Source organism: Mustela erminea, chromosome 2 (genome assembly GCF_009829155.1).
Source record: "Mustela erminea isolate mMusErm1 chromosome 2, mMusErm1.Pri, whole genome shotgun sequence".
Taxonomy (NCBI): domain Eukaryota; kingdom Metazoa; phylum Chordata; class Mammalia; order Carnivora; family Mustelidae; genus Mustela; species Mustela erminea.
The window spans coordinates 19973045-19988650 of record NC_045615.1 but is presented as its reverse complement, the minus strand read 5'-3'; the positions used below and the strand labels follow the sequence as shown (position 1 = coordinate 19988650).

At 40.1% G+C, this 15606-nt stretch overlaps 1 protein-coding gene and 1 long non-coding RNA gene across 10 annotated transcripts in view; one reads left to right on the top strand and one right to left on the bottom strand.

Annotated features, from left to right (window-relative positions):
* SLC10A7 (solute carrier family 10 member 7) overlaps positions 1-15606 on the top strand; it is a 256897-nt gene that overhangs the window by 192459 nt on the left and 48832 nt on the right. For 6 of the 9 annotated variants that reach the window (XM_032332448.1, XM_032332446.1, XM_032332449.1 and 3 more), the window contains one exon: positions 13231-13314. The exons of the other annotated variants lie outside the window; for them this stretch is intronic. In XM_032332448.1, the coding sequence (XP_032188339.1) occupies positions 13231-13314 (84 nt within the window). Of the gene's footprint in view, positions 1-13230; positions 13315-15606 lie in introns of those variants that run through there. 9 annotated transcript variants of the gene reach the window in all.
* Positions 1-15606, bottom strand: part of LOC116584317 — a 51011-nt gene that overhangs the window by 20940 nt on the left and 14465 nt on the right. The window contains exons 3-4 of the long non-coding RNA XR_004283155.1: positions 4133-4236; positions 1088-1142 (exon numbers count right to left, since the gene is read on the bottom strand). This is a non-coding gene — a long non-coding RNA (uncharacterized LOC116584317). The remainder of the gene's footprint in view (positions 1-1087; positions 1143-4132; positions 4237-15606) is intronic.

Below are 15606 nucleotides of genomic sequence, written 5' to 3'. Positions count from 1 at the left end.
TCAAATGGTGGTAATAGTTCAGATATAATGAGAATCAACCGGTTTTAACAAGATGGAGGTCAGTGGGGACCCCAGCAGGAGCTATTTCAGAAGAGTTGTGGAGGTAAATACCTAAAGTCAGTTCAAGAATGAATGAAAAAGTTAAAGACAGTGATAATCACTAACTCTTTTTGAGGCATTCTGTTATAAAGTATGCAGAAAATGGGACAGAACGAAGTTAATGTAGGATCCGTTTTTAAGTTGGGAAAATTACTAGGATATTTGTATTGACACATTAATTCAGTTAGAGAAGAAACAATTCATACAGGAAAAAAAAAAAAAAGAACAGAAAATTTGTGGACCCATGTCTTTGAGTAGGAGAAAGAAGGTGAGTTCTAGTGCAGAAAGGAAGAGTATGACCTCCTAAGCACAGGTAGTTCATCCATAGTAATAGGAGGGAATCCATGGGATAATGGCAAAGATACAAGTTAATTTGTTTGTGTAACTATAGGAGTCTCTTATGATTGTTCATATTTTCCTGGTGAAATGGCAAGTGAAGTTAGGCATGGAGGACAAAAAAAAAAAAAAAAAGGGCAAGAAGGTTTTGGAGATTTGATGAGAGAGGAAAAGATATGAAATAGTTCTACGGGAGAGTGAATGGAATGGGCAAAGATATTGGATGCTCTGGTAGCAGTAAGAACCATCCTGAGTCTTTACACTTGGCATTGGCTCAACCTGATTTTCCACTCAGATATCCACATGGCTCTGTCCTTCACTTTCATCTCTGGTCTCCAATCAAATGCCATTTTAGGAGAGAATCCTAACTACTTCCTGTAGAACAATATACCCTGTCTCCACCAGTCTCTCCCCACCTATCATCCTTCATCGTTCTTTTTAGCATTTATTATCACATGACATCTTCATCATTTGTTAACCTGTTTATTATCTATCTTCCTAACTAGAACATAAGCATCACAGAAAAACAGGGATTTTATCTGTTCTGGTCACTGCCGTAACCCCAGTGCCCAAAATAGCGATGATCCATGGAAGCCACTCAAACACATTTTCTGAATGGATGGCTAGTAAAGGAAAATGTTTCTGTACTCACAGCACTTCTCACACCAAATGTGTGCGGTTTCCATGCCAAGCAATTCTCCAGTTATCTGTGGATACCAAGCGAATGTCCTACAGTTTTTACACTGCACAGAGTTAGCACAGACCCCCACAGGTAAAGGGCTCACTTCCACAAGACTGCCCCCCACTTCCAGAACCAATGGCAAGTAGTGGGTCTCCAAGATACTCACACTTCTGTCTGACTTGGCTTCAGAGGATCCCATGACCCCCAACCCAGGTTTGATAATTTGCTGTTATTATGGCTCACAATGCAGGGAAACATTTACCTGCTACTGCCAGTTTATTTTACATGATATTATACATGGAGTCCCGGAGTCAAGCCCCGCATCGGGCTCCCTGCTCAGTGGGGAGTGTGCTTCTCCCTCTTCCCCTCCCCCTGGCTCATGTCCGTTATCTCTCTCTCTCAGATAAATAAATAAAAGTCTTAAAAAAAAAAAAAAAAGAATACAAATGAGAAGGCAGGTGCAGAGGTACATAGGGCAAGGTTTAGAAGGGTCCCAAGTGCAGGATCTTATGTCCCCATGGAGTTTGGGGGTGTAGTAACCACATGCATATGGATGCATTCACCAATGCAGGAACTCTCCAAACCCTCTGTGCTGGGAACTGGGACAAAATCCAAATATTATAGTAAAAGATGCTCCTATCACCCCTGTGACTCAGGAAGTTACATGGTTTTGGAAGCTCTATGCTAGGATGAAGACCGAATATATAACATTTCTTACTGTACCACATCTCAGATGGACAGATGAATGAATGCATCTGTCCCAAGAGTTGGGTTAGGTCTCTTTTAAGACTGGTATTTCCTGGTTACATACTCTACCTTTAGGCATTCATTCCTTTATTATAAGGCCATCTTGAAGGCCCTGGCTTCCCTTTCCTCACAGTCTGTGTGTAGAGATAGCATGATATGGTGAGAGGCATAGAAATGTGGCTCAGTCTGCAGCCAGATTGTTGTGTAACAGTGGGTTTTCCTTAATCCCTTTCAGCTTCAGTTTTTTCCTCTGTAAAATGAGGATTACGATAAGATGAAGTGAGTTAATTTATGTGAAAACATGCTGTAAGTTATAAAGAACCATGCAACTGCTAATTATTTACATTTGATGCTTTAGAGAGGAAAATAGACAGTAATTCCAGGAAGACAGTCAAGATTCTGTAGAAATGCTTATCAGAGATGCAGCAACAGTCCAACTAGCCCAGACCTTAATGGTGGGCTGAGCCTTAAAACTCAACCTTTAAGATTCTACAATGATTTATAGTGTAGAATCTTATAATCTACATGTAAATAAGTCCAGTGTTTACCATGGCTGATCGTGAGAGCAGTAAAACTTTTCCTGAAATATGACCATTTCCTCCTAAGATTTAAAGTGCTTTTACATATACTATCTTGGTTTTCTTGATAATACACTGCTGATATTGGCAGGACTGGAAATTATTGTCTTTATGTTATCAGTAGCTATACACCGGTCCATGGAGTTCTATTGTAAGGATAAATTAAGCTTTCACCAGCTTTTAAAACTGCCGTTGTCATCCATTCCTTGGAATTCCATGTTAATTTCCCTTACAAAGCAATGTGCCAAGTGGTAAGCATGCACTAGATTTGAAGTTCTGCCAGGCCAGGAACCAGGCATGCCTTATTCATTACCTTATCTCCAATGCCAAATATTCAATAAATGTTTCTTGGAAGGAGGGGAATAGAAGGGTGAGTGAGTAATGAGTGGTTAGAGTGGTTCAGATGATAAGTGAATGGATAGAAGGTTAGGGTCTCAGCCTGGTGCATAAAATTTTACCTCATATTTGCTATGAGAAAGAATTTACAGTTTTTTTTCAATAATATTAAGTAAAATATCCATTCTTTTATTCAGTGTTTTAATGCCTACTGTGCACAGTGAATATTATAGAGATCAATCTGACATTGATCCTTCTCTCAGAGAATTTATGGTTTAATAGAGAAGATAGAATACATTCATAGGCAATTAAAATCTAAGCCAGAAATTGTTAAGTATCACAAGTATCAAAATATTTCAAAGGAGATTGCTAAAATAGAAAACATTTTATTTAATAGAAGAAGTGTGGGGGGGGCGGTTACAGAGAATTTTGTACTGAAAGGAAACTTAATTTGAGGAAAAAGAGAAGGTTAGATGGAAACTTCTGATGTTTCTCAAAGGATCTCCTACTTACTTCAGATTTTTTCATATACATGGCTCTGATTCTGTTATGTCTGACATCACTTCAAAACTTTCCATGACTTTCCTTTCCTTTGATATGGTTGTTTACCAGCGATTATTACAGTCTTTGTGCAGCAGCCAATAGTAGAGAACACTGAAGGAGAGATTTTAGAGCTGGAATTGGAGTGGAGTGTGGTAGTTAAGGTGAAGAGGCCAGAGCCCTGAGTTCAGCATGTAGGTGGTGAGGTCAGCCTGTCAGGTTTGAAATCTGAGTCAACCGCCCTGGGAAGGTCAATGGGGGCAGAGTGAAGCTCCCACTTCTGTGGACTCCAGCTCCCCTGAAGCCTCCTTAGCTGCCACCCCACAGCATCTCTAACCAACCCCATCTTGCTTACTCTAAGGAATGAAAGGAAACAATGTGAACTTCTTTTTCACTTCCTCTGAGAGTTAAGACAAAGGGCGGACATAACCATCTTCATACCATAGAATAGGTCCGTCTAATTCAATGCAGTTGTGATATAAAGAAACCATATATTAGAGACCATGTTCATGGTCTCAATTTCCATAATTCTATAGACCACCAATGTCTTTAAATAAGTTTATGTTTGGCAGGGGAAGGTCAGGAACACTTCGAGCTTGTGCCATTAAGAGGACAGATCAAGGCCTCGTTCACTTCCACTCCAGCCGTAAAGGTCATTGAACATCAAGGCCTCTGGAAACATTCAGAGTCCAAACTGAGACCACTGCTGTAAGTCATGTCCTCAAAGTCATAGATCAGACAGACCATTTTCATACACGGGGATGGTCACATCAGTATCTTAGGATATTTGATAAACATTCACCTACACGTTTACCTGTTCAGTAGCAGGTAAGCACCCCTGAAGTAAGTGGGAGCACTGCTAGCTCTGATGTCCTGTCACGTGTTTGGATATGACTCGATTTCTTAGGAAGCCGGCCTCTCTTCAAGCAGGTATTTATGAGGCATTATGATAATTACACATATACACACACACATACAAACCCGGATGTACACTCACATACATGCACAGCAGGCTCTTTCTGAGCTAACTCAGAAACTTATGTTCCACTGATGTGACCCTCTCTTCTGATACTTTCCATTTCAGTGGTTCTTAAATTCAGTAGGCTTGAATACCCACCATACTGTCTAAGAAACCTTGTTTTTTTAGGGAGGAGAGGGGGAAATGGGAGGAAAGAGAATAATTCTTGTCAAGTGGCTATAAAATATACTTCACACGTAATCCCATGACTCCCTTTAGACATATTATCCTCATCTTGTATGAGAAAACTTAGACTCAAAGAGGTTTTGTAACTCATCAGAGGCTACGCAACTAGTAAAGAACACGAGGGACTGTCAGCCAGGCTCTGTGTCCCCTTGAATGTTCCTTTCCAAATTAAGCTTTCAAAGCAAGGCTCTAAGGAGAAGGTTTATTTTAAGACAGACTACCAGCTTTCAGTTATTATTTCTTGACCATGGATATTGTAGGTAACATAGGAAAGACAAAAAAGAAGGCATAATTATCATCTTGAAGAAACTTAAGGCTTATTTGGGTAAACAAGAACAAAGAACACGGGATAAATTTAGAGGAAAAAATTCACTGCTAACCTACACGGTTCAGACTACATGGTTCAAGAGTTCATGTTAGAGAGAGAGCCAGGGTAGGGGAGACAGGTCAGTGACAGCTTTCAAGGCTACAATCATCATTAGTTTCCCTAGTAATTGGCCATCTGTGATAGAAAATTATTGCCGTTTTAGTCCCATCAATATAAACAGAAACAAATGAATACAGCCATTAGTGTCATGTATAATACTCTGATTATTTTTTGTAATATGTTCCCAATGACGGTTGCATAATTGATGGTCACATACGTGTGTGATGTACAAAGTGATAAAACAGAAAGCACTTAAAGAGAAACTAGCCATTTGCTTCATACTGAACCAGTCTCCACCTTGTGCCCAAGAGTGTCCCTAAAGCCAGTGAAGACAGACCTCCTCTTGAACTTGAGAGTAGCTTATCTTTGTGCTCAGAAATCGTTCTCACACAGAGAGAATTTTGTAAAGCAAAATAATCTGTGGAGTCTTTTGCAAATGCTCATGCGAAGGACTCCTCCTAGATCTTACTGAACCATGATGGGTGAGGGGGAGCACCTCGTAAACCATTTTTGAGTGCTCCAGAGGTAACATTGATAAACCCCTTCTCCCTTTCCAGGATCACTGACCCAGAGAGGCCAATGCCTCTGCTGGTCTGGGACTTCTTAGACTTAACTGAAGGGACCAGTAACACTGGAGGAAAGCCAGGCTTTTCCTTTAGCTCTTGCTTCCCTCCTCAGCACCAGCTGCTGCTGCTCCTGGTGCTCCCTGAGCTGGTGGGGTATGGCCAGACTGAAAAGGACACTGCATCCATATGCCGCTCTTGTCCTTTGGTCCCCAGGCTTAGAGCACTCTTCTGGGGCAACTTGCATATTTGCTCCACTTAAGGGACTCTTTGGCAACAGTAGGCTCTTTGGTTCCTGAACCAAACAGATTGACAAGACCAAATTCTGTGGTCAGGGAATCAGGAGCAAAGTTTGTTCCCATGTGCCTCTGAATATCTCTCTCTCCAGCCCTCCATGTCCCGGAAGCCTGTCTCTCCACACGTTTTCTTTTTGGGTTAGGATAAACCATTTTCCAGTTCTTTTGAGCACATTTTACTAAATAACCTGTTTGGTTTGAGTAACCAGAATTTATAATTGCACACAGTTTCCATCAGTTAATGGAAGGTAATCCTGTGTTTTAAATTTGCATATCACAAAAGGAAAAATTTTACATAATTTTTTACCTTTAAAAATTATCAAAAGCCTATTTTTTCTTTATCTCTCAAAGAAAGAAAAATACCATGTATCTCTATATAAAAAGGCTCATTTCCTCAACTAAGTATATATACCTTCCATACACTAACCCAATTTTAGCTTCATGCATGTGGCTGAATCGATATGGGTATTTAACAATCATATTTTAATTTTGATAGAAATCATTGTCATCTTTACATTGAGCCTGCCAGCTGGTATACATTGAAGTCATTGATTTTGTGTGAGTAATCAGTGTGGTTTGCATGTTTCCCTGCAAGAGAAGGGGCAGCAGGAATGAAAGAAAAGCTGAACTGTAGTTTCTAGGGAAGGATGAAACTCTAGAAGGATTTGGGGGACCGGGGCCTGGGGACACTCTCCCTTATTCTGTCTGAATGCTTGTCTTTGCGACAGGAAGGAGACAGGTATTTATGTGTGTGTCTGTGTAGGGAGACAAAGTTTGAGCCCATAGGAGGCGAGCTCCCTCCTTTTCCCCCTCCCAAGGGTGGGCTCTGAGGGCCAGAGCGGAGGGTGGAAATTGGGCAGGAAGTGAACAAATCCTGCTCTGTATCTGAAGCAGCTTCTTCCTGATTTTCTCACAGAAGAGATTTACCATTCATCATTCTACAGTATAAACTAAATATCTGTTATTATATTTTCCCCGAATGTGGTACTAATGAAAGCAAAGACCAATCACCAAGGGTGAATTATTTAATACAATAATGTCTTAATAGCTGAGAAGAGACACGAATAGTAGAGACGCCTGTGGCTAATGGATTTCCCTGGTAGGAGATAAAAGGCTGATTACACAGCAGAGCAAGTGAAGACCTGGTGCATTAATGACAATTTACAGGTCAGCTCACTTACAGAAGTGATTTAAAATGCACCATCTGTTTTCTAACTCTAGGTTGATAACTATGATTTTACAGGCAGTCAGCGTCTCCATCAAGAATTGTTACTTATTTGTCTTTCTGAGTCTTGGTCGGCTCCATAATATTGTACCCACTGGACCCCCAGATTCTTTCCAAATCAAGCAGTTTCTAAATTGAATGGATAACAGTCAATCCTGCTTCCATTCAGCCTTTGTCTGCCAGCTTAGAAAATTATTTTTAATTTTCTAACTATGCCCTATGACATCCATTGTGTGTATTGGATGAAATCTTTCTGATGTGTTTACTCTGGTGCTAGCTAGGTATCATCCTCGACAGAGTAGAGAAGATAGTCACTCAAATAATTCAGTGTGTTTTGTGCTCAAATCTGGACACCTAATTGAGAAAGGCTGCATCATCAACTACTACTTACGAGTTTCTCCCCACCCCTCCTTTTGCTTCCTCCTCCCTCTTCTTGCTTCTGCCTGCCCTCCAGTTCCCTACCTTCATGCAGGCACCACACACACGTGCACACACATACACTCCCTCTCTTGCTCTCACATAGGCAAGAAAGGGGGAGCCCAGCTTTGGCTTCCACTCTGCCCCCTTCCCCCATTTCACTCTTCTGTACCTTTTGTAATTAATATGCAGTGGAGTGTAAGAATTAAATATGAGGGCTGTGAAGTGACACTTTCAGGTTTAGATCCTGGCTCTGTCACTCTCTAGCTAATGACCTTGTCTAGCAGTTCTCAGATATGAAAATACAGGTGCTAGTAAGACCTACCTGGAGGAGTTGCTGTGAGGGTTAAATTTTCTGACACACATCAAGCTTTTATTTTTATTTATTTATTTTTTATTTTTTAAAGACTTTATTTATTTATTTGACAGACAGAGATCACAAGTAGGCAGAGAGGCAGGTAGAGAGAGAGGGGGGCGGCGGCTCCCTGCTCAGCAGGGACTCGATCCCGGGACCTGGGAACATGACCTGAGCCAAAGGCAGAGGCCTCAACCCACTGAGCCACCCAGGTGCCCCACATCAAGCTTTTAGAGCAGTGTCTGGCTCATAGAGAGTACTCAAAAAAAGTTGTCATTATTGTAATTACAGGACATGGTTGGGAGGCCAGGCAACGGATCCTTTCCTAGGGTCTGTAAATTAAGTAGGGCTCAGTAACTTACTTGTGAGTTGGAAGCATGGAAAGAAAAGAAAACATTGTCAGGCCTCTTTTTCTACCTGTGTATGGTAGGCATTCATCAACTGAACTCACATCTGTTGTTGAATACCTACAGTGTACTAGATGAGTGATTCTCAAGGGGCGACCCCGAGCCCAGCAGCATCAGCATCAATGGAGCCATATTCGAATGCACACTCTCGACATCCTCCCCATTCCTCTCTCAAGGTGGGGCCAAGAAATCTGTTTTAAGAAGCCCTGTAGGTGTTTCTGGTGTGCTACAGTGAGAACCACTGCCCTAGATGTAAAGTGTAGGCAGTATGCTGGGCCCTGGGATATAAACATGGATAAGATACCTGTCCCTGACCTTCTGGAATATACAGTTTACTGAGAGACAGATTTGTACACAGGAGCAACCAAAGACCCTGAGGGGAACAATATAAATGCAGAGCCACAAAAGAAACCAAGTCTGCAACTCAAGAGGAGGGTTTGGAAAGAATTTCTAAAGTAGTTATTGAACTAATTCTTAGACAAAGACTAGAACTCTTCCATTTACAGGTGGGGGAAGGTGTTCTATGGAAAGGAACTCGGTGGTGGGTGGACATGCATACATGCCTCAACTTTTTTTTTTAATATTTAAAAAGAATTTCTTTATGAGAGAGAGAGCTCAAGCAGGGGGAGGAGGGGCAGAGGAGGAGAGAGAGAACCCCAAGCAGGCACCACGCTCAGCATAGAGCCTGATCTCAAGCCTGAGATCATGACCTGAGCTGAAATCATGAGTCAGATGCTTAACCTACTGAGCCACCCAGGTGCCCGTACACCTCAACTTTTAAAAAGCAACTCCTGGAGAGGAGGGGTTTTGTGTTGTGTTCACTCTTGGATTCCCAATCCCTAAAACATGCTTCTGGCTCACAGGAGGCACCAGTAACTATTTGAATAATTAAATACAAAGGTCCTAAACCACATATTTTTCACTAAAACATTTCTTCTCAGCATGATATTAAAACAAATAAACAAACCTGATTGTGAGTTCTGTGCTTTAAAGCATCATATTCCTAAAGGAAATTAGCCAGTGACCAGATTGTTCATTTAACACAGTGTATCTTATAATACGGGTTGGCAGTATGAGACTATCCCCTTTAAATCTGCCAGGGTAGCTCCATGAAGCCCAGAGTCCTGGCCTGATACATACTTACCCCAAACCTGCAACTCTATCCAAAGTTATAAATTATGGATGCTTCTTATAAACACACTGGTCTTTACAACAGAAACCCTGGCAGGGTCTTCATTAAAATGTGAGGAACCAAATATACCAGGCAACATATTTCCTTCTGCTTTAGTTACAATCAACTCTGCATACAAAATGATGGGTCTGCTACTTTCCTGGTCATGTTCTCATATGTTACCCTATGCCAGATGCTCGTTCTTCTTTCTTCCGGATGCCAAGGTATACTTCATAGCGTCAGGCACTTCCCCAAGGGTATCTCTGCATCTTCACACTGACCACAGTGACAGGTCTGGTTGTCGATTCAAAAGAAAAGACTTATGCCAAGTTAGACATCAGAACTGAGATTTCCTTCCTTTCAGACCCACTTCTAAGGGAGTCATCCTATGGGATTTTCTCCCCAGCATCACTGCGTATCTAGTCTGGCTTCATGTACTCTGTTAATTACATCCCTGGCTGGCTTGCTCTGGTCTCTGATCTGTCAAAGCAGGGGGTTCCTCTAACCTGCATTCCTAATCGAGTGGACCAGAGATCATAGGTGTTTTAGAAGACAAAGGGACTTTGGAGATCACTTCTAGGAACTTCTAGGAACACAAGCCTTCTGAACACCGAATACCCAATAAAATAAGATAGAGAGGCAAACTATAAGAGACTCTTAATTCTAGGGAACAAAGTGAGGGTTGTTAGAGGGGAGGTGATGGGGAGGTGGAGTAATTGGGTGATGGGCATCAAGGAGGGCACGTGATGTAATGAGCACTGGGTGTTATACCCAACTGATGATCACGGAATTCTACCCCTGAAACTAATAATGCACTATGTGTTAACTAAATTAAATTTAAATTAAAAAAAAATTAAAATTGAACATGCAGTTGGTCTATTGTGTGGTGGATGGAGAAGTTAAAATAGATAAAAATTTTTAAAACCAAAGTTGACATGAATTCTCCTTTACCTCTCTTATCCCCAAATGCAATCTTTTAGATAGAGTTGGGATTAAAAATAACCCCCAAATTAACTTAATAAATGATGTTTTAACTCTTCTCTCTATTTGATTTCTGGGGTAACTGCTCTTCAACAATACTTTCTAGTTAAACCACCAAAACTTCCAGTGTAGGAGAACTATGATCACAGAGTAAATTTGGCTGATGAGTTGCTTGAATATGTTTGAGAAGCAACATACTCTTCTGAACGGGACTCCAAATCTCTTGCAGAGTTAGGATTCTGTTCAGTTTTAGGTCTTCCCCTCCAGAGCAGCTTTAAGGAGCTAAGGAGGGCTATGGAGGAGAACTGAGGGCAGAGAACACATATAGCCACCCTCACTCAGCTTCTTACACATGCACACATGCGTGCACACGCACACACGCATGCATCCTTTTTCACGTGGTTCTCGTCTTATTTAAAGGCCCTTTGTTTCTACGTACATATTGGAATTAATTGTGTTGCTATGATAAACAAGTAGTGAAAAAAAATAATGCTAAGTGACTGTATAACGTCACCTGAATATAAGGTTTTTTTTTTCCCCCCCCAATATTTTATCTGTGAGAGAGAGAGAGCACAAGCAGGGGGTCAGGGCAGAGGGAGAGGGAGAAGCAGACTCCTGACTGAGCAGGGATCCCAATGTGGGGCTCAATCCCCGGACCCTGGAATCACAACTGAGCAATCCAGGCGCCCCTGAGAGGTTTTCAAAAGAAACCTCTTTTTTTAAAAAAAAGAAAACCTCTTCAAAAGAGGTTTTCAGTTTCGTATCTTTGTAACTTCAGAAGAAAATAGGGATATGATTTTGAATAAGAGTTTGGCACTTTTTAGCACCTTATATTTACAAATTACTTCATTTGTTCATTGTGCACAGCTTTATTATCTGCAAATTTACTCTTTCTCAGGTATTGGATTAAGCGTTGGGCCTACAGAGGGAATATAGCTTGATATGGTTATTCATTAAAACATTTTCAGAACACATTAAGTAACAGTAGAGTTGAGATAGAAAGGGAAACAGAAATATGTGAGATTACCGGTGAGATTCCAGGCAAGAATTGATAGATTTTACTTGAAGGTTATCACTTGGAATCCTACTGCCTCTCTCCATACCTTGTGAACCTTATGGATTGAGCCCTGAGCTGGATGTTTTTGAACTTAAAAACCCTGTTCTTTAAAATTTATTCTTCTATTCATCTAATCCCTCAATTTCGCCATAAAATATACATTTTTAAAAGTTTAATTCTTACCTCAGGAGCATCCTTAGGGTTACTATTTGTGGAAAGAAATATATATTTGTTAAATGCCTTGCACTTCAAAGACATCATTGCTCTACAATACGTTGTGCTTATTAGCTTTTAATACTTTGGCTTTGTGTAAAAGGAAACATTTAACAACTATGTGGCATTTTAACACACCTGGAATCCTGTGCATTCACGTTTCTGTCACAGTTTTACTTTTTCTGTTTGTCTTTCTTCATTTCATTCATTTATATTGGTTATGGAGGAAAAGTTTAGAGGCTACAGTGTTTATGAGTTCAATTCACAGCCAGTGGTCAGTGCTGAAGCTAGTATGAGGTGAAGGCAAGCCCCTGATGGGAAGGACATACATTCTTGGCGTCTTGAGCGTGTGCACATGCGCGGAGGGGCTGAGGATGGGGGCAGATTTTTATAGAATACACCAGGGTGAAGAAAAGATTTTGGTAAGCTAGTTCATGCAGGAATTAGAAATCAGCGAAAACGCTGATCCCACGTCATTTTATTCTGAGCCACTGACTTCATTTATCTAGAGATTTCATTTGTTTTGTTTAACATTCAGTGCCCTTGGTCACCACTACCTCCAAGTCTTTCACAACGTTTGTCTTCCAAAAGGTATTTCCAAGTTTAATTAAACTGAGGTAAATATGAAAATTGAGGTTTGGTCTACAGAGGAAGGGTGCAAGTAAGTTTCAACTTCCCAGGAGATTGTTATTGATGACTTGGAAGAACCTGACTGCAAAAGGGACTCATAAAAAACGATAAACATCTATGGGACAGGCTATTGTTTGTCCAAAGAGGTTTGAAAACCAGAAGGAGGTTTTGAAAGCCATTAACAAATTAATAAGAAGCCTGCAATTCTTCGTGGTTGAGACTAACATGAGCGTGGGGCTGTTTATAGGCAAACACTATCTGTGCTCCTGGCAGTAGAATCTTTCTGAGGCCGAGATTATAGTCATTAGTGAAAACAAACCAAAAAATGAAGAGGGAGGAAAAAATGGGAATCATGAGCAGTGTCAAAACATACACATTTAGAAGGGATATATTGAAATTTTAGGTTGAAAGATAATGTGTGTTTCAGGAATTCCCATTTCCTAGATTTTGTATACGAATACATTTTTAAAGGCATGTGAGATTCATTGCCTTTGTTTTGAAGGATAGAAAAGTTAGAAACTATTTCATTTGCACAGATGAAAATGTGATCTTGAGAAGAGAATGATGAGAGATACCCTTGTTTGTTTTAGGAATCCGCAGCTGGGACAAAGAGAAGAGTACGCAAACTATGGGGAAATATCACGCCATATGATTATAAACAGTACGAGCACAGAATAACTTGACTAGTCAGAAATGTAGTTAATAATAAGCAATGTAAGTTAATTACAAAACCATAGTTATCATTTTTCCTCAATGGTAGTTTCTCATAAAAATTAAGAGGTAAAGCACTTAGTCTATTGGGTGCTAAATTTAGAAAAAAAAAAGTGACTTCACTTGATTTATGTATATAGCTACCAAATTTTTGGTGCCTGTAAGAGAATTCATTTATTGTATCATTTAGTTAACAGCAATATTGGATAACTGATTCAAAGTAATTCTAACTCCTCTTATATTCTTGCTTTACAGCTTGGCTCTTCCTCTTCTGTGCCTTTTACATCTATTTTTTCTCAGCTTTTTATGACTGTTGTGGTTCCTCTCATTATTGGACAGGTAAGATCTCCAATTTTACTTGCCCTTTTTTTTTTTTTTTGGTCAAATTGTGAATTCTGATACAATGTCAGGACAATTGAGAGAAAAGACAGAGAAAAAGACATTTAAAGAAAACATAAAATACTGTGAAACACCAGGTTTCATCCATCACCATATTCCCACTTTTTATTTTTGTATTTAATATCAATCTGCTTTGCAGATAGCTTTACATAGGGATGCCTGCACAGAATCTTGATTTTTTTAATTTATTATCTGTACTTCATAGCCATGTATTTAGCTTAAAAATACCTAGCAAATCATTTCCTTATTCTGCTCCTTCTGATAAAGTCTCAGCATTATAACTGTTGTTGGCAACAAGCATCTAGCTGGCTGGCTTCTTCGTAGACCCCTTCAACAGCCGCGATCATATTTGTGATCATGTAATTAATAAAATAAACACTTAATTCTATTAGCTCTTAAAATTAGATCTTAGAAAATTTAGTTTCCTTTATCATACTTATTGAATTAGACTAATGGGAGAAATTCTTATATTTAACCTCTTATAGCAAGTTAATAAGCATGTAATTGAATTATAACATTCAAATTTAAAAACACAGGAATGGAGTACAGAATTGTACCACTAAAATGAGTGAGTCTTAGGAAAATAGTATGTCAGGATGGTTAAGAGCTCAAACGTTGGTTAAAGAACAACTGGACTCTAGTTCTTAGTTCTACCTTTTATTTGCTGTGTGACTTTAGGCAAGTCATTTGATCTCCTTAGCTCCAAGTTCATAATTTACCAACTTGTATAATAATACCACCTATCTCAAGCAGTTGTTGTGAGGATTAATTAAAATGTGGATGCATGTAAAGTTTTTGTCATCACAGAGCCTGACACAGGTAAGTGCCCTACAGTGTCTATGATCATCATTGTCAAATTCCCTATAAATACTAAATGAGAAGCAACTCTTTGATATATTAAATAGAAAAACAATTATGTCTGTGCACATGTTACATGTATATAATATTTACACACTGTCTTAGGCTTGGTTCTCTGGGAAAGAGAGTGTGAGACAGAGGTTTCTATATAGGAAGTTTCCTCGAGGAGAGCCCTTGGGATGAACACCTTTGGGAAAGTAAGAAACGTAGGACGGGGAGACGGTGCAAGACAATGTAGTTCCAGCAAAGGCTTCTAGCTGCACTGACCCCACTGAGGACCAGAGTCTTAATAGACTTTTGCACTGACGAGGCATTAGATACTGGCTTCCCTCCACTCGCCCTGAGAGGTATGACCTTGGCAGAGTCTGCAGTGTGAGTAGCAGTTCCCAAAGAGGAACTTATCAGGGATCTCTGGGACAACTAACATGCCCTGCAACGTGGGAACAAACACCTCATTCCAGGTGACACCCCACAGCACCTGCTACATGTCTCCATTTTGTTTTTAAATTTTAATGTTATACTTAGAAAACGGACTAAATTTAGGGGAAGAGAGAATGATTTAATGGTACTCAAAGAATACCATTTAATTAAATACAGAATAATACTTGGAAAAATGCTTCTACAGTGCTGCTCACATCACAGGTCTTCTGCTAAATTTTGTCCCTTACCTCTCTAACCTCTTTGCCACTTTCCTACACTCTTACTTCCCTAGCTTTTCTCAATTCCTACTTAATTTTTCTGTTTAGAGTATCCTTCCCCATCTACCTCCCCACCCCAACTCATTGTTCATGTGACTCTTTATTTATTTTTTAAAGATTTTATTTATTGATTTGACAGGCAGAGATCACAAGTAGGCAGAGAGGCAGGCAGAGAGAGAGAGAGAAGCAGGCTCCCTACTGAGCAGAGAACCCAATGCGGGGCTCGATCCCAGGACCCTGGGAATCATGACCTGAGCTGAAGGCAGAGGTTTTAACCCCCTGAGCCACCCAAGCGCCCCTCATGTGACTCTTTAATTTATACCTTCTTTGAACCACCTATCTGAAGTATGTTTCCCTGGTTGTTTATTGTCTTTATCATAGCACCTTGATTCCTTTCTTGGCCTTTGCCTGTTTGTCTCTCTCATTAGACTGTAAGCTTCATATTTGTCTTGTTCACCATACCCAGATGATAGGTAACCAATAAATAATGTATGGAATGGGTGAGTGAGGGAATGATGGATGAGTTTTATGAACAGTAAGGGAAATGCTGTTGTATAGAGGCATAACAGAACCTGCCTGCCCTTCTCAGCTCTGGACAGTTTAAGCTGTGGTTATTATTACTTTAAACCCATACTTATTTTTTTCTGAAAATAGTTCTGAATATATTTCTGAAAAT